Source organism: Leucoraja erinacea, chromosome 3 (genome assembly GCF_028641065.1).
Source record: "Leucoraja erinacea ecotype New England chromosome 3, Leri_hhj_1, whole genome shotgun sequence".
In the NCBI taxonomy this organism is placed as follows: domain Eukaryota; kingdom Metazoa; phylum Chordata; class Chondrichthyes; order Rajiformes; family Rajidae; genus Leucoraja; species Leucoraja erinaceus.
The window spans coordinates 6,491,834-6,517,377 of NC_073379.1; the positions used below are offsets into that span (position 1 = coordinate 6,491,834).

Genomic DNA, 25,544 nt, shown 5'->3' on the forward strand with positions numbered 1-25,544 from the left:
CAGAAGGCAGTGGAGGCCCATTCACTGGATGTTTTCAAGAGAGAGTTAGATTTAGTTCTTAGGGCTAAAGGAATCAAGGGATATGGGGAAAAGGCTGGAATGTGGTACTGATTTTGGATGATCAGCCACGATCATATTGAATGACAGTGCTGGCTCGAAGGGCCGAATGGCCTACTCCTGCACCTATGTTTCTATGGTCCATTGATGGCTGTGGGCTAGGTGATGATAAGTTGTACAGACAGCGAAGTGTGAAAACACACCCCCCCAGATTCAGGGACAGTTTTTTTCCCAGCTGTTATCAGGCAACAGAACCATCCTATCACAACCAGAGAGCAGTCCTGAACTACTCATTGGTGACCCCCGGACTATCCTTGTTTAAGAAGGAACGGCAGATGCTGGAAAATCAAAGGTAGACAAAAATGCTGGAGAAACTCAGCGGGTGAGGCAGCATCAATGGAGTGAAGGAAATAGGCAACGTTTCGGGTTGAGACTCTTGAAGGGCCTTGACCCGAAACGTCGCCTATTTCCTTCGCTCCACAGATGTTGTTTCACCCGCTGAGTTTCTCCAGCTTTTTTGTCTACCTCGGACTATCCTTGATCGGACTCTGAGTTAAAGGGTCTCGACCCAAAACGTTACCCATTCCTTCTGTCCAGAGATGTTGCCTGTCCCGCTGAGTTACTCCACCTTTTTATGTCTATCTTGATCGGACTTTGCAGGCTTTATCTTGCACTAAACGTTATTCCCTTATCATCTATCTACACGTTGTAAATGGCTTGCTTGTAATCATGTATATCTTTCCGCTGACTGGTTAGCACGCAACAAAAGCTTTTCACTGTACCTCGGTACATGTGACAATAAACTAAACTGAAGTGAAACTCACCATACAGAACAGAACGTACCTGTACTTAGGTGTAGGAAGTTATTGCAGATGCTGGGTCTCCTCCAATGTCAAACCCAAATTGGAGGAACACCACCTCATATTTTGTTTGGGCAGCTTACACCCCAGTGGTATGAATGTTGATTTCTCTAACTTTGTAACCCTTGCATCCCCCTTCTCTCCATCCCTCCCCACCCAAGTCGTGCCAGCTTCAAAGTCATCGTGTTGAGTCTCATTGTCTGTAACTCGTTTTCACCTAGTCCCTGGCTTTAACAATGGCTTGTTTCCTCTATCACCATTACTTTTTTGCATGGATATCTTTCATTCATTTGTTCTATATCTCTCCATATCTCCATCTATATCTCTCGTTTCCCTTCCCCCTGACTCTCAGTCTGAAGAAGGGCCTCGGGGTGGGAGATTACAACCTTCATGTGGCCCACCCTGTTTCGCCGAATGCAATCAACCTGGCGTGCACAAACAGGAGATGAAACAGAACAAGTTGTCTTACAACTTTAGGCTGTGCACGCCATACGCAAGAAGAAGAAGACTCCTTGATCGGACTCTGGGTTAAAGGGTCTCGAACCGAAACGTCACCTATTGCTTTTCTCCAGAGATGCTGCCGGACCCGCCGAGTTACTGCAGCTTTTTGTATCCGTACTCATCACGCACGTACTTATCTGGTTTGAGATCCCGGTGGACGATCCCATAATTGTGGAGGTACTCCAAGGCAAGAACTGTCTCCGCAAAGTAAAGCCTGGCCATATCCACGGGTAAAGGGCCCATGTTTTTTAACAGCGTCGCACAATCTCCACCTGAAAGAGAACAAAAAACAGATGTCGTCCCTCAGGTTGGTAATGTTATGCAGGCTTAGTGCGATTATTGTGGCTCATTGACTCTCAAGCACAGAAATCCCACCAGTCCCATTTCATCTCATCTAATCCCTCAGACGCCCACAACCTATTCTCTCCCACATCCCACTGACTTCCCTTTTGATGATTTTGCCACTTTCCCACTAGAAGGGGTAACTGCACAGTCATCAAGGCAAAAGGTGGTCTCTTGATAAACTTTCAATTCACCATTGGTAAGTGGGGAAGTGGGGGGGGGGGGGAGGAGGGGAGGTGGGGGGAGGGGGGTGTGGGGGTGGAAACTGAAGGCTCCCTACAAAACTCCGTACAGACATGCCGTACAGTAAGTCGAGATCGAACCGGGTCTCCGGCGCTGCAAGTGCTGCACGGCAGCAACTCTACCGCTGCGCCAACGTGCCACCCCGTGTCGAGATGTGTAGGGCGTTTTTTTTTACACAGAGTGCATTGAGTGCCTGGAACACACTGTCTGGGGGAGGCAGCTACAACAGTGTTATTTAAGAGGCTTTTCAGTAGGCACAAGGATATTCATGGAATGGAGGGATATGGACCATGTGCAGGCAGTTAAGAGTTGGAATACTCTGGAATTTAGATAAGTGTTTGTACACTCTGAAGTTTAGAAGGATGAGAGGGTATCGTATTGAGACATATATGATTATTGAGGGTTTGGACACGCTAGAGGCAGGAAACATGTTCCCGATGTTGGGGGAGTCCAGAACCAGGGACCACAGTTTAAGAATAAGGGGTAAGCCATTTAGAACAGAGATGAGGAAACACTTTTTCACACCGAGAGTTGTGAGTCTGTGGAATTCTCCTCCTCAGAAGGCGGTGGAGACCGGTTCTCTGGATACTTTCAAGAGAGAGCTAGATAGGGCTTTTAAAAATAGCGGAGTCAGGGGATATGGGGAGAAGGCAGGAACGGGGTACTGATTGGGGATGATCAGCCATGATCACATTGAATGGCGGTGCTGGCTCGAAGGGCCGAACGGCCTCCTCCTGCACCTATTATCTATTGTCTATTGGTCTAGACACAGAAATGTGCGGCACAGACATTGTGGGCCAAAGAACCTGTTTCTGTACAGTACTATTCCATGTTCTATGAAACCCAAGCAGTCAGGATGGAACCCGGGTCCCTGAAGGTGTGAGGTGGCAGCACCAGGGGGCAATATGGCGGCACAGCGGCAGAGTTGCCAGAGACCCGGGTTTGATCCTGACCGCGGGTGCTGTCTGTACGCAGTTCGCACGTTCTCTCCGTGATCGCGTGGGTTTTCCCCGGGTGCTCCAGTTTCCTCCCACACCCCAACGACATACAAGTTTGTAGGTTAATTGGCAATGGTACAAATGTAACTCATCCCAGGTATGAGTAGGATAGTGTTAATGTGCGGCGGTCAGTGGTCAGCGCAGATCCGGAGGGCCTAAATGCCGAAGGGCCTATTTCTGCTCTGTATCTTTAACCATCAACAACAAAAGCTGACACATTACCTTCCACATACTCCATCACCATGCACAGATGCCTCTTGGTTTCAAACGAACAGTACATGCTGACCACAAAGGGATTTTCGGCAAATGTCAGGATATCTCTTTCCACGAAGGCTTGTTGAATCTGGTTTCTCAGGATCAGGTTCTGTTTGTTGATTTTCTTCATTGCAAATCTCTGCTTCGTCTCTTTATGACGCACCAAATACACAGCTCTGAATAAAACAAAAGCACATGGTCAGTGGAAACATATCCCACTCATAGTATTATCTTGCATCGGGGCAAACCGGTGATTCAAAGGCATTGATTAGGATCATATAATCATAAGATCATAAGTGACAGGAGCAAAATTAGGCCATTCGGCCCATCAAGTCTACTCCGCCATTCGATCATGGCTGATCTATCTATCCCTTCCTAACCCCATTCTCCTGCCTTCTCCCCGTAACCCCTGACACCTGTAATAATCAAGAATCTATCCATCTCTGCCTTAAAAATATCCACTGACTTGGCCTCCACAGTCTTCTGTGGCAAAGAATTCCACAGATTCACCACCCTGTGACCTAATAAAAGCCTCCTCATCTCCTTCCTAAAATAACGTCCTTTAATTCTGAGGCTATGACCTCTAGTCCTAGACTCTCCCACTAGTGGAAACATACTCTCCACATCCACTCTATACAAGCCTTTCACTATTCGATACGTTTCAATGAGGTCCCCGCCTCATTCTGCTAAACCCCAGCGAGTATAAGCCCAGTGCCGACAAACGCTCATCATAGGTTAACCCACTCATTCCTGGATCCCGACCCGAAATGTCGCCTGTCCTTTCCTCCGCAGATGCCGCACGGCCCACTGAGCTCCTCCCACACCTTGCGTTTACTCAAGAGTCCAACATCTGCAACATCGCGGAAACAGGCCCTTCGGCCCACTGTGTCCGTGCTGACCAGCGTCCACCCCGTATACTGACGCCATCCTGGACTGTAGTGATGGCTTTACATTGTTACCAAAGCCAATTAACCTGTACAATTGAATGAAAGATATGCAAAAAGTATCGTTGATAAAGGAAACAGGCTATTGCTAGCTGTGGGTGAGGTGAAAATGAGTTACAGACAACGAAACTCAACAGAACGACATTGAAACTGTTACAACGTGTACATTGTCTGTAACTCACCTAGCCCACAGTAACAATCGCCTGCTTCCTCCATCGCTGTAACTTTTTTGCATATCTTTCATTCATTTGTTCTATATCTCTCTACAATCACTGTCTATATCTCTCGTTTCTCTTTCCCCCGACTCTCAGTCTGACGAAGGGTCGCGACCTGAAACGTCACCCATTCCTTCTCTCCAGAGATGCTGCCCGACCCACTGAGTTACTCCAGCATTTTGTGTCTATCTACGGTGCCAACCAGCATCTGCAGTTCCTTCCTGTACATTAGGTGAGCTCACCTCTCAGCTAATTGCTGGGAAATTATAAGACGTGCGTTCCTTTTAAAAAAACAAAATGCAATGCCTATTTACCACCGTGTGCATTAAAAGCTGAGAGAGAATACAGATGAGCCCTCCTTGTGTTAGACTCACCCATAGGCGCCGTTACTGATCAGTTTCATGGTCTCAAAGTCAATCTCATGAGGTTTGCGTCCACCTTGGGCTGAAGGACTGAAGCTCTACGGGAAGGAAGTCATGTTTAAACACACTACATTCTTCTTTACTGTAGCAAACATTTGGGCAGGTAGAAACATAGAAACATAGAAAATAGGTGCAGGAGTAGGCCATTCGGCCCTTCAAGCCTGCTCCGCCATTCAATATGATCATGGCTGATCATCCAACTCGGTATCCTGTACCTGCCTTCTCTCCATACCCCCTGATCCCTTTAGCCACAAGGGCCACATCTAACTCCCTCTTAAATATAGCCGATGAACTGGCCTCAACTACCTTCTGTGGCAGAGATTCAACACTCTCTGTGTAAAAAATGTTTTCCTCATCTCGGTCCTAAAAGACTTCCCCTTATCCTTAAACTGTGACCCCTAGTACTGGACTTCCCCAACATCGGGAACAATCTTCCTGCATCTAGCCTGTCCAATCCCTTAAGAATGCTGTAAGTTTCTATAAGATCCCCCCTCAATCTTCTAAATTCTAGCGAGTACAAGCCGAGTCTATCCAGTCTTTCTTCATATGAAAGTCTTGACATCCCAGGAATCAGTCTGGTGAACCTTCTCTGTACTCCCTCTATGGCAAGAATGTCTTTCCTCAGACTAGGAGACCAAAACTGTACGCAATACTCCAGGTGTGGTCTCACCAAGACCCTGTACAACTGCAGTAGAACCTCCCTGCTCCTATACTCAAATCCTTTTGCTATGAAGGTACATGGATAGGACATGGTGGCGCTGCAGTAAAGTTGCTGCCTCACAGCGCCAGAGACCCGGGTTCGATCCCGATTACGGGTGCTGTCTGTACGGAGTTTGCACGTTCTCCCCGTGGGCTTTCTCCGAGATCTTCGGTTTCCACCCACACACCAAAGCCGTGCAGGTTTGTAGGTTAATTGGCTTGGTGTATATGTGTAGATTGTCCCTAGTGTGTGTAAGATAGTGTTAGTGTGCGGGGATCGCTGGTCGGCACAGACTCGGTGGGCCGAAGGGCCTGTTTCCGCGCTGTATCTCTAAACTAAACTAAACAAGGACAGGTTTAGAGGGATATGAGGCAAACAATGGCAGGTGGAACTAGTGTAGCTGGGATGTTGTATCGAGTGGGCAAGTTGGGTCGAAAGGCCTGTTTCCACACTGTATGACTCTTTGTAAAGAACCTTACAAAGAATAATCAGTTGCTTCCATTCCTGGCGTATTACTCAGTTTCGAGAAACAGCCTGGACACAGGCCCATCTGTCCACTGAGTCCACACTGACCATTGATCACCGGTTCACATTAGTTCAACGTTATCGCACTTTCTAATCTGCTCCTTACACTTTAGAGGCAATTTTACAGAGGGCCATATATAACTATAAACCTGTACGGCTTTGGGATGTGGAAGGAAACCGGAGCACCCGGAGGTAACTTGCACACAGGGAGTGAGTGCAACCTCCACACAGACAGCACCCGTAGTCAGGATCGAACCTGGGTCTCTGGCGCTGTGAGGCAGTGACTACCAGCTGCACCACTATGCCACTTAATTCAGACGGTCATCAAAATCTTTCCCCTATTCAGTGTAGCACAGAGATACATGCGCGGAAACAGGCCCTCCGGCCCACTGAGTCTGCACCGACCAGCGATCCCCGCGCATTAACACTATCCTACACGCACTAGAGACGATTTTACATTTTTTTACATCAAGCCAATTAACCTACAAACCTGTACGTCTTTGGAGTGTGGGAGGGAACCAAAGATCTTGGAGAAAACCCACGCAGGTCGCGGGGGAGACATACAAACTCCGTACTGACAGCACCCGTAGGCAGGATGGAACCCGGGTCCCTGACGGTGTAAGGCAGCAACTCTACCGCTGCGCCACCCAAATTAATCTCCCATAATTCATTTTAGCGTCTTCTAACCAAAAAAAACTACTCCTCAAAATCCAATGCATCGGATGCAATGACTTAATATTAAACTATTAAAAAAATGCAAGTAATTTCAGAGATTCTATGTATTATGTACTTATTGTACTTATGTAGGGCAATGATCTTACCGATCTGTAAGCGAATGAAACACATCACTGTACCTTAGTGTATGTGATTATAAAGGAACCGTTGACCTGTTGTAGATGGTCAGGTTTTCCACACAGAGGGAGGTGAGTGCATTGAATGAGCAGCCAGGTGGTAGCTGAGGCAGGCACTATCGCAACGTTTAAAAGACATTTGGATATATATATATATATACGTGGATAGGAAATGTTTAGGCCGGTCACGGTGGCGCAGCGGTAGAGTTGCTGCCTTACAGCGAAAGCAGCGCCGGAGACCCGGGTTCGATCCCGACTACAAGTGCTGTCTGTACGGAGTTTGTACCTTCTCCCCGTGACCTGCGTGGGTTTGCTCTGAGATCTTCGGTTTCCTCCCACACTCCAAATGGTAAATGTAAAAATTGTCCCGAGTGGGTGTAGAATAGTGTTACTGTGTGGGGATCGCTGGACAGCGCAGATCCGGTGGGCCAAAGGGGCTGTTTCCACACTGTATCTCTCTAAACTAAACTAAACTAAATTTAGAGGGAGATGGACTAAACATGGACAAATGGGACTAGTGTAGATGGGGCATTTTGGTCGGCATGGATGAGTGGGGCCGAAGGGCCTATTTTCATGCTGTCTGACTGTATGTACTTAGAACATATTCTGACTGATTGCATCACGATCTTTAGACTTTAGAAACAGGCCCTTCGGCCCATCAAGTCCGCACCGACTAGCAGTAACCCCGTACATTAGCACAATCCAACACATTAGGGACAATTTACAATTTTACCCCAGCCAATTAACCTTTTAACCTGGAGTGTGGAAGGAAACTGGAGCCCCCGGAGAAACCACACGCAGCCAATTGTAAATGTAACACACACAGACGGCACCTGTGGTTAGGATCGAACCCAGGTCTCTGGGGCTGGAAGAACAGCAACTCTACCTCTGCACTGCCGTGCCGCCCTGGTAGAGCAATTCCACAGCTCAGGAACCCAGAAGATGATGTGGCGCCATCGCCCAGCCTAGCTACCTGCGGCAACCCTACACCCAGCAACCTGGAAGAACATCAGTCAACTGCCTTATGTCAGGGTCCATTATGGACGGACCAGAACTGTTTGCCTGTCGGCCAGCAAACTGTAAACAAATTACAGCGGAAAGGATGGACTGAAGTTGATCGTAACTAAAGGCTGAACTGTCGGATGCTTGGGTTAGTGGGCACCTCAATCACTCGTGTGCGTGTTGCCATTATTGATTTGGTAAATGTAATGGTTTGGAAGGACTGCTCTCAGCCTTGTTGATAACTTGTAGTTAAATATCCAATCTAAAAGCGGGTTGAGGGAAGAGGCAATAAAATAAACTCTGCCACCATCATTGAAGGCAGCCTCGCCAACGGTCCGTCTGCTTTTCGTTTTTTTTTGTTATTGTTAGTGTGTTTTAAAAGTATATGTTAATGTTCTCTGGTTTGTTTTATGTGGGGGGTGGGCAGGGAGTGGGGGGAAACTTTTTCTCAATCTCTTTCCTTGCCGGAGATGCGATTGTTTTCCGGATCGTATCTCCGGTCGCTCTGCAGCCTAGCATCGTGGAGCTGGCGGCCTTGCTCGAGACTGACTTTGAGCCCCACCGCGGGGCCGTGGACTTACCATCGGAGCCTGCGATCCTTTGTCTGGGATCGACGCTCCAACCGCGGCCTGCGGATCCCAACATCAAGGAGCTCGCAGTCTCGGGTGGAGACCGATGTCGGGAAGCTCCAAAGTCGCAAGAGCTTCGACCAGCCCCGACCTGGGGTCCGATCGGCCGGCGCGGGGAGCTGAGATAGACAATAGACAATAGGTGCAGGAGTAGGCCATTCGGCCCTTCGAGCCAGCACCGCCATTCAATGTGATCATGGCTGATCATCCCCAATCAGTACCCCGTTCCTGCCTTCTCCCCATATCCCCTGACTCCGCTATTTTTTAGAACCATATCTAGCTCTCTCTTGAAAGCATCCAGAGAACCTGCCTCCACCGCCCTCTGAGGAGGAGAATTCCACAGACTCACAACTCTCTGTGAGAAAAAGTGTTTCCTCGTCACCGTTCTAAATGGCTTACTCCTTATTCTTAATCTGTGGCCCCTGGTTCTGGACTCCCCCAACATCGGGAACATGTTTCCTGCCTCCAGCGTGTCCAAACCCTTAACAATCTTATATATTTCAATAAGATCCCATCATCCAAACGAGTCTGGAGAATGATGCAAGGGTCCCTGTCACGGTTTATCGCAAACAGCTCCGTCACAGAGGACTCTGTGATTTACGGACTGTTCCCAATGACACATTCAGAGACTGACATCGAGTGCTGCTGGAAGGTCATCAACTTGGTGAAAGACGCTTTTTGGTCTGCCCGAGCGTTGTTCACCACCTAGCGGAGCGAGATGTCTGTCGGGGGATGTCGCTGACTGGCCCGCTGCAGACTGCAGGAGTACGTGCTGAGGGACGCACTGAAGCTCGGTGCAGCCAACGCCAAGGCTCGGTGGGGGAGGACCACAGTCTAGGGTCCTCCGCTGCTGGACATGGGGGGCAGGGTGTAGGTATGTTACAAAACCTACCTGAATCGTCATTGGGAATCTGCCCTCAGCCATGTCGGCGATTTTGGCGCTGTTTGGAGGGGGCGGGTTTAAAACGTGATTTTTACTAGGCTGTACTAATCGCACATGTTCAGCCTAGTAAATCATTAACGAAAAATCGCTGCAAGACCCGGTCGCAAAAGGTATTATTAGTTTTATAGGCCTCGATAATATAGTTATAATAGTCTTAAAATTACTGTTTTATTCCGCGACCTCTCGCAGCCCCAGGGTTTTATAGAGCAAACAATTAAAGGTATGTACCTTATTTTTACATTAAATGGGGCATATATATAACCCTGTAATTAAAGTTATCTATAGCGAATAGTTCATTTTTGGGCTTTTTATATCCCGCAGTATTTTTCTCGGCATTTGAGGGCACTAATCTAGCGCGCTGTCAACATTCTAAACCAGCGCGTTCACAGAAACCCACTGGAAAGCCGATTTAAATGGGCATTTATTTACAGCAATTGAACACTAAATTCCTTCCATTTGGCCTATAAATTAATGTAAATTAGATATAAAAATCATGTTATATTGTGAATTATTTGTGAATAATCTTTGGACAATTAGGCTATTTAAAAATGTTAATCTTTCCTTAAGAAATGGCCTGTTGACTATCCAAGATCACAGCTTTTTTGTAATGTCCATTGAAAATCAATAGGGAACAAGATGCTAATTTCCGAGTATGAAAATGGTCATAGCTTTTTTAATACTTGAGATATGAAAGTGAATTTGGTGTCAAATTAAACTTATTGTTATGCTTTATCTGATGGGATAAATTTTAGACTTGATTTTTAAAATCTCAAAATTTTGTAACATTGCTACAGGGTGGGGTGGAGACGACCCTCATACTAGGGAAGGGATATCTCCCCAGGGGGGGCACAAGAATGGCAAGGGTGTGGGATCCTGGTTTATAATGAAGATAGACGCAAAATGTTGGAGCAACTCAGCGGGTCAGGCAACATCGCTGGAGAAAAAGAGTAGGTGATGTTTCTGGTTGAAACCCTTCTTCAGACAACGGTGCCTGATTTAATAGTTTTATGAACACTACCAAATATAATGCTAATGAATACGTGTATAGCTGCTGAGAATGTGGGATAGGTCTTCACACTGTTCTTGTTTTGTATATATTTATTACTCTGAATAAAGTTTATTTTTGGAAACAATGTCTTTTAAATGTTTTGAGAGTACCTGCCTCAACAATCTCCTTTGGTAGCCCATTCCATATACCCACCACCCTCAGGTGAAAAATGTGCCCTTCAGGTTCCTATTTAAATCTTTCCACCTTCACCTTAAACCTGTGACCTCTGGGGTGTCAGGGCGGCACGGTGGCGCAGCGGTAGAGTTGCTGCCTTCCAGACCCGGGTTGGATTCTGACTACGGGTGCTGTCTGTACGGAGTTTGCATGTTCTCCCTGTGACCAGCGTGGGTTTTCTCCGGGAGCTCCGATTCATAGAAACATAGAAAATAGGTGCAGGAGGAGGCCATTCTGCCCTTCGAGCCAGCACCACCATTCATTGTGATCATGGCTGATCGTCCCCAATCAATAACCCATGCCTGCCTTCTCCCCATATCCCTTGATTCCACTAGCCCCTAGAGCTCTATCTAACTCTCTCTTAAATCCATCCAGTGATCTGGCCTCCACTGCCCTCTGTGGCAGGGAATTCCACAAATTCACAACTCTCTGGGTGAAATTTTTTTTTCTCACCTCAGTCTTAAATGGCCTCCCGTTTATTCTAAGACTATGGGCCCTGGTTCTGGACTCGCCCAACATTGGGAACATTTTTCCTGCATCTAACTTGTCCAGTCCTTTTATAATTTTATATGTTTCTGTAAGATATCCCCTCATCCTTCTAAACTCCAGTGAATATAAGCCTCGTCTTTTCAATCTTTCCCCATATGACAGTCCCGCCATCCCACATTCCGAAGGCGTGCAGGTTTGTAGGTTAATTGGCCTGGTTCAATTGTAAATTGGCCCATGTGTGTGCGCAAGATACTGTTAATAATAATAATAATATCTTTATTGTCATTGTACAAGAAGAACAAAATTAAAGATTGCAACCTCCATATCGATGATATAAAATAAATAAATAAGGTAAAAGTATAAATCGGTCCATGTTCACTGAGGTTAAAAATTACAGCAGCTGTCACTGTGTTGAGATAAGTCAGTTGTGCCAGTTGATGTGCGGGATTGGCTGGTCGGTGCGGACTCGGTGGGCCGAAGGGCCTGTTTCCGTGCTGTATTTCTAAACTAAACTCTGACATTCTACTAAAATGGGACTTTCTGAGTGAGAAGGCCAATATTCGAGCACCCATGGGCTTGGTATGCGGGAATGATCATAGCAGCAGTGAAGAGTTGGAGGGGAAAAAACAGCACGATATTTTTAACTCTATGCAAGAGGGAATTGAGGCCAAACCCGTAAAAACGTTTGTGGGTGAGGAGCGATTTGCAAGAGCATACTTACATTCACTGAGTCATCGGTTTCAGGAGTCTCTGCTGTCCCACTATCATAGCTTCCCAGTTGGGCCATTTCTATTGAGACAAGAAAGTCAATGATTAGAGTCGGTTCAAGTAATAAATAACAAGAATGAGCAGCGTGCACTGTTAACTGACCTTCCCATGGTTACCCTCTGTCTAGACGGTTTAATACTCTGGTCGAGTAGCGTGAAGATTTTATATTTAAGAAAGAACTGCAGATGCTGGAAAAATCGAAGGTAGACAAAAATGCTGGAGAAACTCAACGGGTGAGGCAGCATCTATGGAGCGAAGGACTAGGTGACGTTTCGGGTCGAGACACTTCTTCAGGTCTGAAGAAGGGTCAAGACCTGAAGCATCTTTCTTCTGCAGTTGTAATAAGGCTCTGGTGAGACCACATCTGGAGTATTGTGTACAGTTTTGGTCTCCTAATTTGAGGAAGGACATCCTTGTGATTGAAGCAGTGCAACGTAGGTTCACGAGATTGATCCCTGGGATGGCGGGATTGTCATATGAGTCCAGAACCAGGGGCCACAGTCTTAGAATAAAGGGGAAGTCATTTAAGATTGAGGTGAGAAAAAACGTTTTCACCCAGAGAGTTGTGAATTTATGGAATTCCCTGCCACAGAGGGCAGTGGAGGCCAAGATTTAAGAGAGTTAGATAGAGCTCTAGGGGCTAGTGGAGTCAAGGGATATTGGGAGAAGGCAGGCACGGTTTATTGATAGGGGATGATTAGCCTTGATCACAATGAATGGTTGTGCTGGCTCGAAGGGCCGAATGGCCTCCTCCTGCAACTATTTTCTATGTTTCTATGTATGGAGAGATCTGGATTATACGCAGGTAGATAAGAGATGGTCTTGGCATCATGTTCGGCACAGGCATGGTGGGCTGAAGAGGCAGAGAGTCATCCAGCACAGAAACAGGCCCTTTGGTTTAGCTTGCCCATGCCCATCAAGGTAGTAGTGGTACAGTAGCCCATTCAGCCCATGTTTGGCCCATATCTCTCCACAACTTTCCTACCCATTCGAAACCTTTCCTGTCCATTCTAATCCATTCTAAACCTTTCCTATCCATTCCAAGTCTTTCCTATATATCCTAAGCTGTCCCTATTCATCCTAAACCCTTCCTACCCATTCTAAACCTTTCCTGTTCATTCTAAACTTTTCCTGTGTAGGAAGGAACTGCAGATGCTGGTTTACACCAAAGACAGACACAAACTGCTGGAGTAACTCAGCGGGTCAGGCAGCATCTGTGGAGAAAAAGGAATAGGTAACGTTTGGGGCCGCGACACGTCTTCAACTTTACCTATCCACTCTAAACTTTTCCTAACCAGATCTTGTGCTGCACTGTTCTCTGCTCGAAGTTACAATAAACTGCGGACTTTGTTCTGCCACTTCTGCCGGTGGTGTTAACACTCCGCAGGAAGACACGGTGTCATTACCGTCTCCGTGCCATTCCGCGAGGCTACGAAGAATCCATTTAGCGTCAGGCTCAGCATTTTTATTTTCTCCACTCTCTTTGGGAACTCTGATCACACTGACTACTTGGTGCCTCCAAACCGTGACGCAACTCAGAGCAGTCGTTAGTAACCGAAGCCATCCTCAAATTAAGTGAAGAACTTGGCAACGTAAAACACATTTACGATCTTTCAGAGCATCTGTTCTTTCTGCCCAAGCAAATCATTTCTCAACACCCTCGCCGACACAAGGCTGCTGACATCGACACAACAAACAATAAAGTTTCCCTCCTGGAGAACCCATCTGCGATGCAGTCACCAGTGCTTAATAGACCACAAATTTACTCTCCAATCATCATCGGGGAGGAACTAAAGTGGATTTGGCTCCCTCTCCTCACAGCAGATCCCATTACAACGGCAGTGGGTATGCGACACACGCACGCGTGGTGGCGCGGTGGCGCAGCGGTAGAGTTGCTGCCTTACAGAGCTCAAAGCGCCGGAGACCCGGGTTCGATCCCGACTACAGGCGCTGTCTGCACGGAGTTTGTACGTTCACCCCGTGACCCGCGAGAGTTTTCTCCGCGATCTTCGGTTTCCTCCCGCACTCCAAAGACGTACAGGCTTGCAGGCTTGGTGCCATTGTAAATTGTTCCTCGTGTGTGTCGGATGTGCAGAGATCGCCGGGCAATAGACAATAAACAATAAGGTGCGAGAGGAGGCCATTCGGCCCTTCGAGCCAGCACCGCCATTCAATGTGATCATGGCTGATCATCCACAATCAGTACCCCGTTCCTGCCTTCTCCCCATATCCCCTGACTCCGCGATTTTTAAGAGCCCTATCTAGTTCTCTCTTGAAAGCATCCAGAGAGAACCGGCCTCCACCGCCCTCTGACTCAGAGTATTCCACAGACTGTCGGTTGGCGCAGACTCGCTGTTTCCGCGCAGTATCTCCCGAATAAACTAAACTAAACTAAGTGGATGATCATAAAGATTCAGCGAGTGAGCCTCAGCGAAGGCTAATGCACCTGAAACTGTTCTGCATTCCTCAGTCCCCAGTTTGCCAAAAGACTGGGCAAGAAAGAGAAACATTTGTTTAATTAGATGAGTTCCAATTAGATGCTCAAATGCCTTTTTAATGGGTGTTTTTAATGTCGGGCTGCTGTTACATTTGGGGTTTAATAGACCATCAAGGCAAGTAAAATGCCTGTCACAATGGTCATACTGTGCCATGTGCACAGGGGCAGGAGTAAGTGATGCACAACAGATGTGTGTTACCTGAGCCAAGGGTAGGATAGCTTTAAATAACAAGTCGCATTTCTAATTGTATAATCCATGGCAGTTTAATGAATCGGTTATCAATTGCATGATAATTTTGCTATGCAGCGTTAAGTATGAATTCAAATGCTGCTATCTTGGCTTTACTTTTCAAACAACTACAGCAATAGAGAGGGCAAATGCATAATTGCTTGCATTTTTTTCCCCTCGTTTATTATCTTGTTTACAGTTAGGGTTGCCAGCTTTCTCAAGGGCCTGTCCCACTTGGCCGTCATTTGTGCACTATTTATGCGAACTGCTAGCATGTGGGTAGCGTGTGGGTATAGCGGGACGGGCGCATGGCGCATGGAGTGGCGTGGAGGAGTGTGGAGTGGAGGAGTGTGGAGTGGAGTGGAGGAGTGTGGAGTGGAGGAGTGTGGAGTGGAGGAGTGTGGAGTGGAGGAGTGTGGTGTGGAGGAGTGTGGAGTGGAGGAGTGTGGTGTGGAGGAGTGTGGAGTGGAGGAGTGTGGAGTGGAGGAGTGTGGAGTGGAGGAGTGTGGAGTGGAGGAGTGTGGAGTGGAGTGGAGGAGTGTGGAGTGGAGGAGTGTGGAGTGGAGGAGTGTGGAGTGGAGGAGTGTGGAGTGGAGGAGTGGAGGAGGAGTGTGGAGTGGAGGAGGAGTGGAGGAGTGGAGTGGAGGAGTGTGGAGTGGAGGAGGTGGTGGAGGGAGGAGTGGAGTGGTGGAGGAGTGTGTGGAGTGGAGGAGTGTGTGGAGTGGGAGGAGTGTGGAGAGGAGTGTGGAGTGGAGGAGTGTGGAGTGGAGGGAGTGAGGAGTGGAGTGGAGTGGGGTGGAGGAGTGTGGAGTGGAGGAGTGTGGAGTGGAGTGTGGAGGAGTGTGGAGTGGAGGAGTGTGGAGTGGAGGAGTGTGGAGTGGAGTGGAGTGGAGGAGTGTGGTGTGGAGGAGTGTGGAGGTGTGGAGGAGGGGTGGAGGTGTGGAGTGGTGGAGTGTGGAGGAGTGGTGGAGTGGCGTGGAGGGTGTGGTGTGGTGTGGAGGAGTGTGTGGAGAGTGGAGTGGAGAGTGTGGAGTGGGAGTGTGGAGTGTGGAGTGGCGTGGAGGAGGAGTGTGGAGTGGAGGAGTGTGGAGTGGAGGAGTGGAGTGGAGTGGAGGAGTGGGAGTGGAGGTGTGGAGTGGAGTGTGGAGTGGAGTGGTGGTGTGGAGTGGAGGTGGTGTGGCGTGGAGGAGTGTGGAGTGGAGGAGTGTGGAGTGGGAGTGGTGGAGTGGTGGTGGGTGTGGTGTGAGTGTGTGGAGTGTGGAGGAGTGTGGTGTGGAGGAGTGTGTGGAGGAGTGGAGGAGTGGGAGTGTGGAGTGGAGGAGTGTGGGAGTGTGGAGGAGTGTGGAGTGGAGAGTGTGGAGAGGAGTGTGGAGTGGAGGAGTGTGGAGGAGGAGTGTGTGGTGGAGGAGTGTGGAGTGGAGTGGAGTGGAGTGGAGTGGTGTGGAGTGGAGTGGAGGGGTGTGGAGGAGTGTGGAGTGGAGGAGTGTGGAGTGGAGGGGTGGAGAGTGGAGGGGAGGAGTGTGGAGGGGAGGAGTGTGGAGTGGAGGGGAGGGGGGTGGAGGAGTGTGGAGTGGAAATCAAGAACCAGGGAGGTGTGGTTAGGAGGAGTGTGGCGTACGGAGGAGTGTGGAGTGCCAGAGGAGGTGTGGAGTGGCGTGGAGGAGTGTGGAGTGGAGGAGTGTGGAGTGGAGGAGTGTGGAGCGGCGTGGAGGAGTGTGGAGTGGAGGAGTGTGGAGTGGAGGAGTGTGGTGTGGAGGAGTGTGGAGTGGAGGAGTGTGGAGTGGAGGAGTGTGGTGTGGAGGAGTGAGGATTTCGTCCTGCACTAAATCCTCGCGCGCCACCGGCCTGTCGCGTAACTGGCGGCCAAAGTGGGACAGGCCCAAGACCCTGGGCGTGACGCAACGTCCCACCTCCAACAGCAGCAGAAGCAGGCAAACGATCGGCGAACTCGGCCTGGGGCTCACGGCCGTTGCGGAACCGGATCCGCCCTCACTCCTACCCCCAGAGTGGGACCAAGACGATTGGAGATAGACACAAAATGCAGGAGTAACTCTGCGGGACCGGCAGCATCTCTGGAGAGAAGCAACGGGTGACGTTTCGGGTCGAGACTCTTCTTCCGTCTGAAGAAAGGTCTCGACCAGAAATGTCACCCATTGCTTTTCTCCAGAGATGCTGCCGGTTCCACTGAGTTACTCCTGCATTTTGTGTCCATCTTCAAATGACGTCACACACTCCAGACAGCTGTCCCACAGCATTATAAAAGACCCCACACATCTCCATCGTGGGCTGTTCACTCTGCTGCCCTCGGGCAAGAGATATTGCAGTATAAGGAGCAGAACGGCCAGGTTTTGCAACAGCTTCTTCCCCCGAGCCATCAGACTCTTGCATTCCATATAATGCACCGCAACAATGATCAATTTTATCTATTTTATCTTTTTATCCATTTTATCCTTTTGCTGTTTTATGTTGCACGGTGAGCCAGATGCAACAAAATTTTGTTCAGATTTGCATTTGTTGGTGTATTTTTGAATGACAATAAAGTCATTGATTCAAGGATTGATTGATTGAGTTACTCCAGCATTTTGTGTCTAATTGCAGATGTTGGGGTCTTGAGTAAACGCCAAGTGCCGTGCTGGATCTCTAAACGAAACTAAAGTTTGGAAGGAACACGAGCGCCGCCAGCACTCACCCTCCAAGGGATCTCTTGTGAGGCCCAGTTGACTGATGATGTAGCGGGGAATATCCGATTTAATGCCTTGCCCTTCTTTAGCATGTCCTTCTGCTGCTTCCAACAAATGATAGAACTCTTCCGGATCAAATTCCTGAAGGAATATTGAAAACATCAACTCTAGTTACTTTTAACAGAACATAGGACAGTGGAGAACAAGGACAGGCCTTGCTGCCAACAATGCCTGTGCCAAAATTGATGCCATGACCAAATCTTATCGATCTGCACATAAGCCATATCCTTCCAGATCCAAGTGAGACACAAAGTGCTGGAATCTGAAGAAGGGTCCCGACCCAAAATATCACCCATCCTTTTTCTCCAGAGATTCTAACGGACCCTCTGAGTTACTCCAGGGTGGGAGACTGCAACCTTCACGTGGTCCACCCTGTTTCGACTAATGCAATCAACCCGACGTGCACAATCAAGATCAAATAGAACAAGTTGACCTACAACTTTAGGCTGTGCACGCCATACGCAAGAAGAAGAAGACTCCAGCACTTTGTGTCTTTCTTTGGTATATATATCTGCAGTTCCTTTCTATACATTCCCTCCATATCCATATAACTATCTATTTTTAAATGCCTCTATCATATCTGCCTCCACAACTACCCTGGGCTGTATTTCCCAGACGCTCCCCATCCACTGTGTAAAAGAAAATTGCCCCACCATATCTCTTCACCTTAAAGCTATGCCTTCTGGTATTTGATTTTTCTACCCTGGTTAAAAAGGTTCTGACTGTCTACCCTGTCATAAGTTCATGTCATAGGAGCAGAATTCAAACATTTGGGCCATCGAGTCTACTCCGCCATGGCTGATCTATCTCTCCCTCCTAACCCCATTCTCCTGCCTTCCCCCCCGATACTCTTATTAAACAAGAATCTCTGCTTAATAAATACCCAATTACTTGGCCTCCGCAGCCCCAACTGTGGCAATGAATTCCACAGATTCATCACCCGCTGAATTAAAGAATACCTCCTCAAATCCTTTCTAAAGGAACGTCCTTTTATTCTAAGCGCATCAAAGCTTGCCATCATTGCATCTATACTTTGTTTTTTTTTATCAGATCTCTCTGCAGCTCCCGGTGTTCTATATATTCACTTATTATTGGTAATACATCTTGAAAGTGAGATTGAAGAAAGTCATAATAGTTTTCAGTTTTCACCTGACACATTTGGACTATTTGGAGTGATATATTCAGATTTGGCCATACCGTCGATGGGAGGATGTCATGAAGCTGGAAAAGCTGCAGAGAAGGCTTTCGAGGCTGTTGCCAGGACTCAAGGGCCTTAGCTGTAGGGAGATGCAGATGAGGATGTTGCCAGGATTGGATGGTACAGGAAAGATGGCCTGAGCTATAGGGAGAGGTTCAGCAGGCTGGGACTCTATTCCTTGGAGCGCAAGAGGATGAGGCGTGATCTTGTGGAGGTGTACAAAACCACGAGAGGAATAGATAAGAGCGAATGCACAGAGTCTTTGACGCAAGCTAAGGGAATCATGAACCACAGACCATGGTGAGAGGGGCGACATTTTCCACACAGTGTATGGAATGAGCTGCCAGAGTGGGTAGTTGAGGAAGATATTCTAACAGCATTTAAAAGACACTTGGATAGATACATGGATAGGACAGGTTTAGAGGCATGTGGGCCAAACGCAGGCTGGTGGCACTACTGTACATGTGACATCTTGGTTAGCATGGACAAGTTGGGCCGAAGGGTCTGTTTCCACACTATAAGGCTCTGTGATATGGCTGTGAAGTTCTGCAAACATCTGTCTCGAAAGAAAATTTCCCACTCTGAATTGATTTAAAATTCGGTACATGCACATATTCATGTTATTAACATTTTCATGCTTATTATCCAAAAATGTGTACGTTTAATTTCAAAGAGGACTCACAAGACATTCCAGCAATCGTGCCGGGCGGGCAATGATGATCAATAATTTCCTGACCAGCTGATCAATGACCGTTAATTCATTACTTTCAGAACGTTTGTGAGCCTAGATAATGAGAAAAGAAAAAATGTGAACAAAGTTTTCTTCGAGCCCGCAAGTTTAATTTAATTGAGTTGATTGTCACGTGTACCGAGGTACAGTGAAAAGCTTTTTGTTGCGTGCTCAGCAGCCAGCGGAAAGACAATGCATGATTACAATCGAGCCATCCACAGTGTACAGATACTGGAATAACGAAATACAGATTAAAGGAATAACATTAAGTGCAAGCTAAATTTCAGTAAAACCTGATTTAAGATAGTCCGAGGATCTCCAATGAGGTAGATAAAAGCTCAGGACCGCTCTCAAGTTGGTGATAGGATGGTTTAGTTGCCTGATAACAGCTGGGAAGAGACTTAATCTGGAGGTTTAAGAAAGAACTGCAGATGCTGGAAATATCGAAAGTAGACAAAAATGCTGGAGAAACTCAACGGGTGAGGCAGCATCTATGGAGCGAAGGACTAGGTGACGTTTTGGGTCGAGACACTTCTTCAGGTCTGAAGAAGGGTCAAGACCTGAAGCATCTTTCTTCTGCAGTTGTATATGGCTCTGGTGAGACCAAATCTGGAGTATTGTCTCGACCCGAAACGTCACCTATTCCTTCGCTCCATAGATGCTGCCTCACCCGTTGAGTTTCTCCAGCATTTTTGTCCACCTTAAATCTGAAGGTGTGCGTTCTCACACTATTGTACCGCTTGCCCGATGGGAGAGGGGAGAAGAGGGAGTGACGTGGGTAAGAAGAGTTTTAAAATTCAAATATGTGTAGAAAACATATTCAGCATTAAAGTAGACACAAGGAACTGCAGATGCGGCTCGATTGTAATCATGTAATCCAGTCTGAAGAAGGATCTCGACCCGAAACGCCACCTATTTCCTTCGCTCCATCGATGCTGCCTCACCCGCTGAGTTTCTCCAGCATTTTTGTCTACCTTCGATTTTTCCAGCATCTGCAGTTCATTCTTAATTCTTTCTTTTGGTATTAAAAGGATTCAGTATCGCGTCCGAAGAAGGGTCCTGAGCCGAAACGTCGCCTGGCCTTTCCCCCCTACAGATGCTGAGTACAACACAAAGTGGTGGTGTAACTCAGCAGGTCAGGCAGCATCCGTGGGAGGAATGGACAAACATTTTGGGCCAGGACTCTTATTCAGACTCCTTCAGACCTTCAGCAGCCTCCAGCTAAAGACACTTCTCCCCATCCTCTTTCTACAGGCACATCCTTTTATTCTGAGGCTGTGTCCTCTGGCCCTAAACTTATAAAAGTTCACAAGTGATAGGAGCAGAAATAAGCCATCTGACCCATCAAGTCCACTGCACCATTCAATCCTGGCCTATCTTTCCCTCTCGACCCCATTCTCCTGCCTTCTCTCCATAACACCTGACACCCATAATAATCAAGAATCTATCTATCTCTGCCTTAAAAACATCCATTGACTTGGCCTCCACAGCCTTCTGTGGCAATGAATTCCACAGATTCACCAACCTCTGACTAAAGAAATTCCTCCACAGCTCCTTCCGAAAGGAAGATCTTTAATTCTGAGGCTGTGGCCTCCGGTCCTGGACTCTCCCACTAGTGGACACATCCTCTCCACATCCACTCTATCCAAGCCTTTCACTGTTCTTTCCGACATTGTTCTATCTGGACGTTATTGAACGCAGTGTCCAGCAGAAGGAGCTGGTGGCACCCGTGGGGCGAGTTAGTTATACAATACGTATCCTTGCCCATCTATTAAGCGGCAGGCCCAGCAGCAATTAAACCACAAGATGAAATCCCTATTCCAGTATAAAAGACATTGTGACAGCCACTCAACGAACAGCCCATGATTATTTTAAGAATACGAGCAGCTGCCTCTTCTTAATGTCTGCTGAGCCTGGTATAAAGTTGAGCAGGAATATGCCAGAATAGCAGTTCAGAGCTGTAATTGTTCAAAGTTTTATACTGGCCGTAAAAACTTTTAAGGCACTCTTGTTGACACAAGGCATAAAAAGGCTTAAGGAGCTGTCCCACTTTACAATCTAATTCAAGAGTTCTCCCGAGTTTCCCCTGATTCGAATTCGGAGAATTACAGTAATAGCCGCTCGTAGGTACTCGGGGCTCTCGTGGACATTTTTCAACATGTTGAAAATTTTTCACGAGTCTCCCGAGCTAACCGCGTTTCCCGAGTAACTGCCGTTAGCGTTACGAGGCGCTAAGAGACGTCCCCGAGCTCCGACGTACCCGCTGCGTACATTCTACGTGCTTAGCACGAGTTTGATTTTTTTTTTTAAACTCGGGAGAGCTCTTGAATTACCTCGTACGGTGGGACAGCCCCTTTAAGAAGGAACTGCAGATGCTGGAAAATCGAAGGTAGACAAAAATGCTGGGGAAACTCAGCGGGTGAGGCAGCATCTATGGAGCGAAGGAAATATGGCAACGTTTCGGATCGAGACCCTTCTTCACACTGGTAGGGGAAAGGGAAACGAGAGATCGAGACGTAGAGTGATGTAGAGAGATATTGAACACATGAATGAAAGATATGCAAAAAATTAACGATGATAAAAGAAACGTGAAGCCCACAAAGGTCCATTGTTGGCTGTGTAACAAGTTATCACCGAGCCCACCGCCAACAATGGACCATTGTGGGCTCCTTGTTTCCTCGATCATCGTTACCTTTTTAGCACATCTTTCATTCATTTGTTCTACATCACCATCTATATCTCTCGGTCCCCTTTCCCCTGACTCCCAGTCAGGAGAAGGATCCCGACCCGAAATATCACCTATTCCACTTCTCCAGAGATGCTGCCTGGCCTGCTGAGTTACTCCAGACCTTTGTGTCTAGTCTGCGGTTTAAACCAGCATCTGCAGTTCCTTCCAACACTTCCAATATAAGGTTTCAAGCTCCTACATCTAAAAAAACCATTCAAAGAAATGTCCCAGCCAGATTACTAAGAATAGTTTTATATTTTTTTATTGTTCATTTTTGTACTTTATCCACAGGTCGCTAAAACACACACTTTTACGGAGCGGTTGGCTAAAGATCAGGAGATATATGCTTCCATTTCATATTTCAAAGCAAAAACTGGTATGGATGTAAAAAAGAAAAATTGCCTTGACATAATGATTCTTACTTGCAAGCGTCCCCTTTATCTGTCAATGTGGCGCTAAACCTTTAAATTATTTATCCAAAGCCTCTGCAGACTCTCTTTCATTAGACGATCTCTTGACATCTGTCTTAGGACAAAGACTCTTTACATCGCTCAACCGCCCAGACTCTGTGCTCCTTACATTATTCCACCCAAGGAGCTCGTGTCACATGCCAGGGGGCCATTATACCATTATGTCTACCTTCTTGTAATCAAGAATCTGTCTATCTCCGCCTAAACAATATCCTTTGACTTGTCTTAGCCTCAGCATTAAAGGACGCTCCTTTAGGAAGCAGATAAGGAGGAATTAATTTTGTCAGAGGGTGGTGAATCTTTAGTCAGAGGGTGGAATTCTTTGCCACAGAAGGACACAATCAGTGTATATTTTTAAGGCAGTGATAGATAGATGTTTGATTAGTACGGGTGTCAGAGGTTACGGGGAGAAGGCAGGAAAATGGGGTTAGGAGGGAGAGATAGATCAGCCATGATGGAACGGATGGGCCAAATTGCCTAATTTGCCTAACAATCACATGACCTTATGAAGTAATTCTGCACAAGCTGATAAATGTATACAGGTTCTGAAATCAAATTTTATAATTTTAATAACTCAGTCATACGGTGTGGAAACAGGCCCTTCGGCCTAACTTGCCTACACCGGCCAACATGTCCCATCTACACTAGTCCCACCCGCCCGCATTTGGCCCATCTCCCTCTAAACCTGTCCTATCCATGTACCTGTCGATTGTTCCTTACAAGTTGCGATAGTCCCTGCTTCAACGACCTCCTCCGGCAGCTCGTTCTATACACCCACCACCCTTTGTGTGAATAAGTTACCCCTCAGATTCCTATTCATTCTTTTCCCCTTCACCTTAAACCCATGTCTTCTGGTCCCCAATTCTCCTACCCTGGGCAAGAGACCCGATCTATTCCTCTCGTGATTTTGTACACATATCTTATAAGATCACCCCACATCCTCCTGCTCTCCAAGGAAGAGAGTCACCGATCAATTCCTGAAATGATTTTAAAACAAAAAAACTCTGATCACATATTTTTGAAATGAGAGTATCCAAATCTAAATGTGAATCTGAATCATGGTACAATATTTCCCTAGGATGAAAAAATTGCTTCTCTCTTTAATTCCTGACAGTTCTCTGTTCTCTAGAGCTCAATTAGTTCTCCTCCATCATTAACCAATGCAGCATTTGGTCATTAATTCACTTGGAATGCATTAAGTTAACATCATTATAGAGGGATTCCAATTGGGAAGGTTTCTGCCGGTATGACTTTATGAAATACTACCCCAACAGATAATCAAAGAGATTAGCATTTTTATTTGCTGCAACTAAAAGAACAAAAAATAATTTTAAAAAAAGGCTCAGGGAATATAAAACCTAGAAGCTTTAATGCAGAACATAGAATATAGTACAGCAGAGGAACGGGCCCTTTGGCCCAGAATGTATGGACCGAACATCATGCCAAATTAAATGGATGAATGTATGAATAAGTATATGGCCCAAGTATTCACATACAAGGAATTTGCCATGGTGCTCCGCCCCCAAGTGACAACAGGACAACAGGACATACGGTGACAGTTAGGAACTCATCTGCCTGTACATGATCCATGTCCCTCTATTCCCTGCACTTCCATGCGCCTATCAATAGACAATAGGTGCAGGAGTAGGCCATTCGGCCCTTCGAGCCAGCACCGCCATTCAATGTGATCATGGCTGATCATCCCCAATCAGTATGAAAGACTTAAATGGCATTACTGTACCTGCCACCACCGCCACCCCTGGCAACGTGCTCCAACCCTCCACCACTCTCTGTGTAAAATACTTGCACCTGCAAATCTCCATTGAGCTTTCACCCCCCACCCCACCCCCCCTCAAGCCATTGGGTAGTTTTAAGGTGCAGATAGGCAGATTCTTGATTAGTACGGGTGTCAGGGGTTACGGGGAGAAGGCAGGAGATTGGGGTTGCGAGGGAGAGATAGATCAGCCATGATTGAATGTCGCAGTAGACTAGACTAGACTAGATAATCTGAAGAAGGGTTTCGGCCCGAAATGTTGCCTATTTCCTTCGCTCCATAGATGCTGCTGCACCCGCTAAGTCTCCAGCATTTTTGTGTACCTTAGATAATAGACTTGATGGGCCGAATGGCCTAATTCTGCTCCTAGAACCTATGGACATAAATTTCCACCTTCTAAGTTGCTGAGCAAATTCGGCAATTCGATTCTGTGACATATTGAGGAGTAATGGTGGGTGGAAAAGAGATGCGAATTTAAATAAATTGTTATTTTCAGCTTCAATCTTATTCCTTTTTTTCAGAAAGGAGTTTTGCCCCGTCCGGCTGTTACACAAAGTAGCTCCACGGAGATTGAAGCCTTTTCCTAAGCCCAGAGATTGTTGTAGGTCATAGAGTGATACAGCGTGGAAACAGGCTCTTCGGCCCAACTTGCAGACACCAGCCATCATGCCCCATCAACACTAGTCCCACCTGCCTGCCTTTGGCCCATATTCCACTAAACCTGCCCTGCCCATGTCCTCCCCAGATGTTACCCTTCTTTCCACAGTTTACATTTAGGTTTATTATCGTCATATGCGCCAAGGTACAGTGAAAAGTGCTGTTTCGTATGCTAACCAAACAGATCAGATATACCATACATTGTCCTAAAGGGACTGTCCCACTTGGGCGACCTAATCCACGAGTTCTGGCGAGTTTGCCCTCGACTCATGCCCGCAGCATGGTCGACACGAGGTCGTAGGAGGCGGCGCGACTCTCGTCAGCAGCGGCCTCTGCAGCCCGTCCGCGTTTTTATTATTTTTTGTCTATGTTTATATGTAGTTTTTGTTATTTTTTGTTGGGGTGTGTGTGTAACTTTTAAATCTCTCCCTGCACTGGAGACCCGACCTTTTCTTGTCGGGTCTCAGTTGTCGTTGGGGCTGCAATGAGGAGCGGCCTCCAACAGAAGAAGCCGGGGACTCTGGTGCCGACTCACCTCACCGTCGCGGAGCTGG

General features: G+C 47.1%; 1 protein-coding gene across 10 annotated transcripts in view; it reads right to left on the reverse strand.

Moving 5' to 3' along the window:
• LOC129695115 (microtubule-associated serine/threonine-protein kinase 4-like) overlaps positions 1 to 25,544 on the reverse strand; it is a 462,908-nt gene that overhangs the window by 66,926 nt on the left and 370,438 nt on the right. For all 10 annotated transcript variants that reach the window (XM_055631871.1, XM_055631863.1, XM_055631890.1 and 7 more), the window contains 6 exons: positions 19,314 to 19,415; positions 17,382 to 17,514; positions 11,920 to 11,987; positions 4,790 to 4,875; positions 3,224 to 3,432; positions 1,552 to 1,690 (listed from right to left, as the gene is read on the reverse strand). In XM_055631871.1, coding sequence (XP_055487846.1) covers positions 1,552 to 1,690; positions 3,224 to 3,432; positions 4,790 to 4,875; positions 11,920 to 11,987; positions 17,382 to 17,514; positions 19,314 to 19,415 — 737 coding nt within the window. The remainder of the gene's footprint in view (positions 1 to 1,551; positions 1,691 to 3,223; positions 3,433 to 4,789; positions 4,876 to 11,919; positions 11,988 to 17,381; positions 17,515 to 19,313; positions 19,416 to 25,544) is intronic.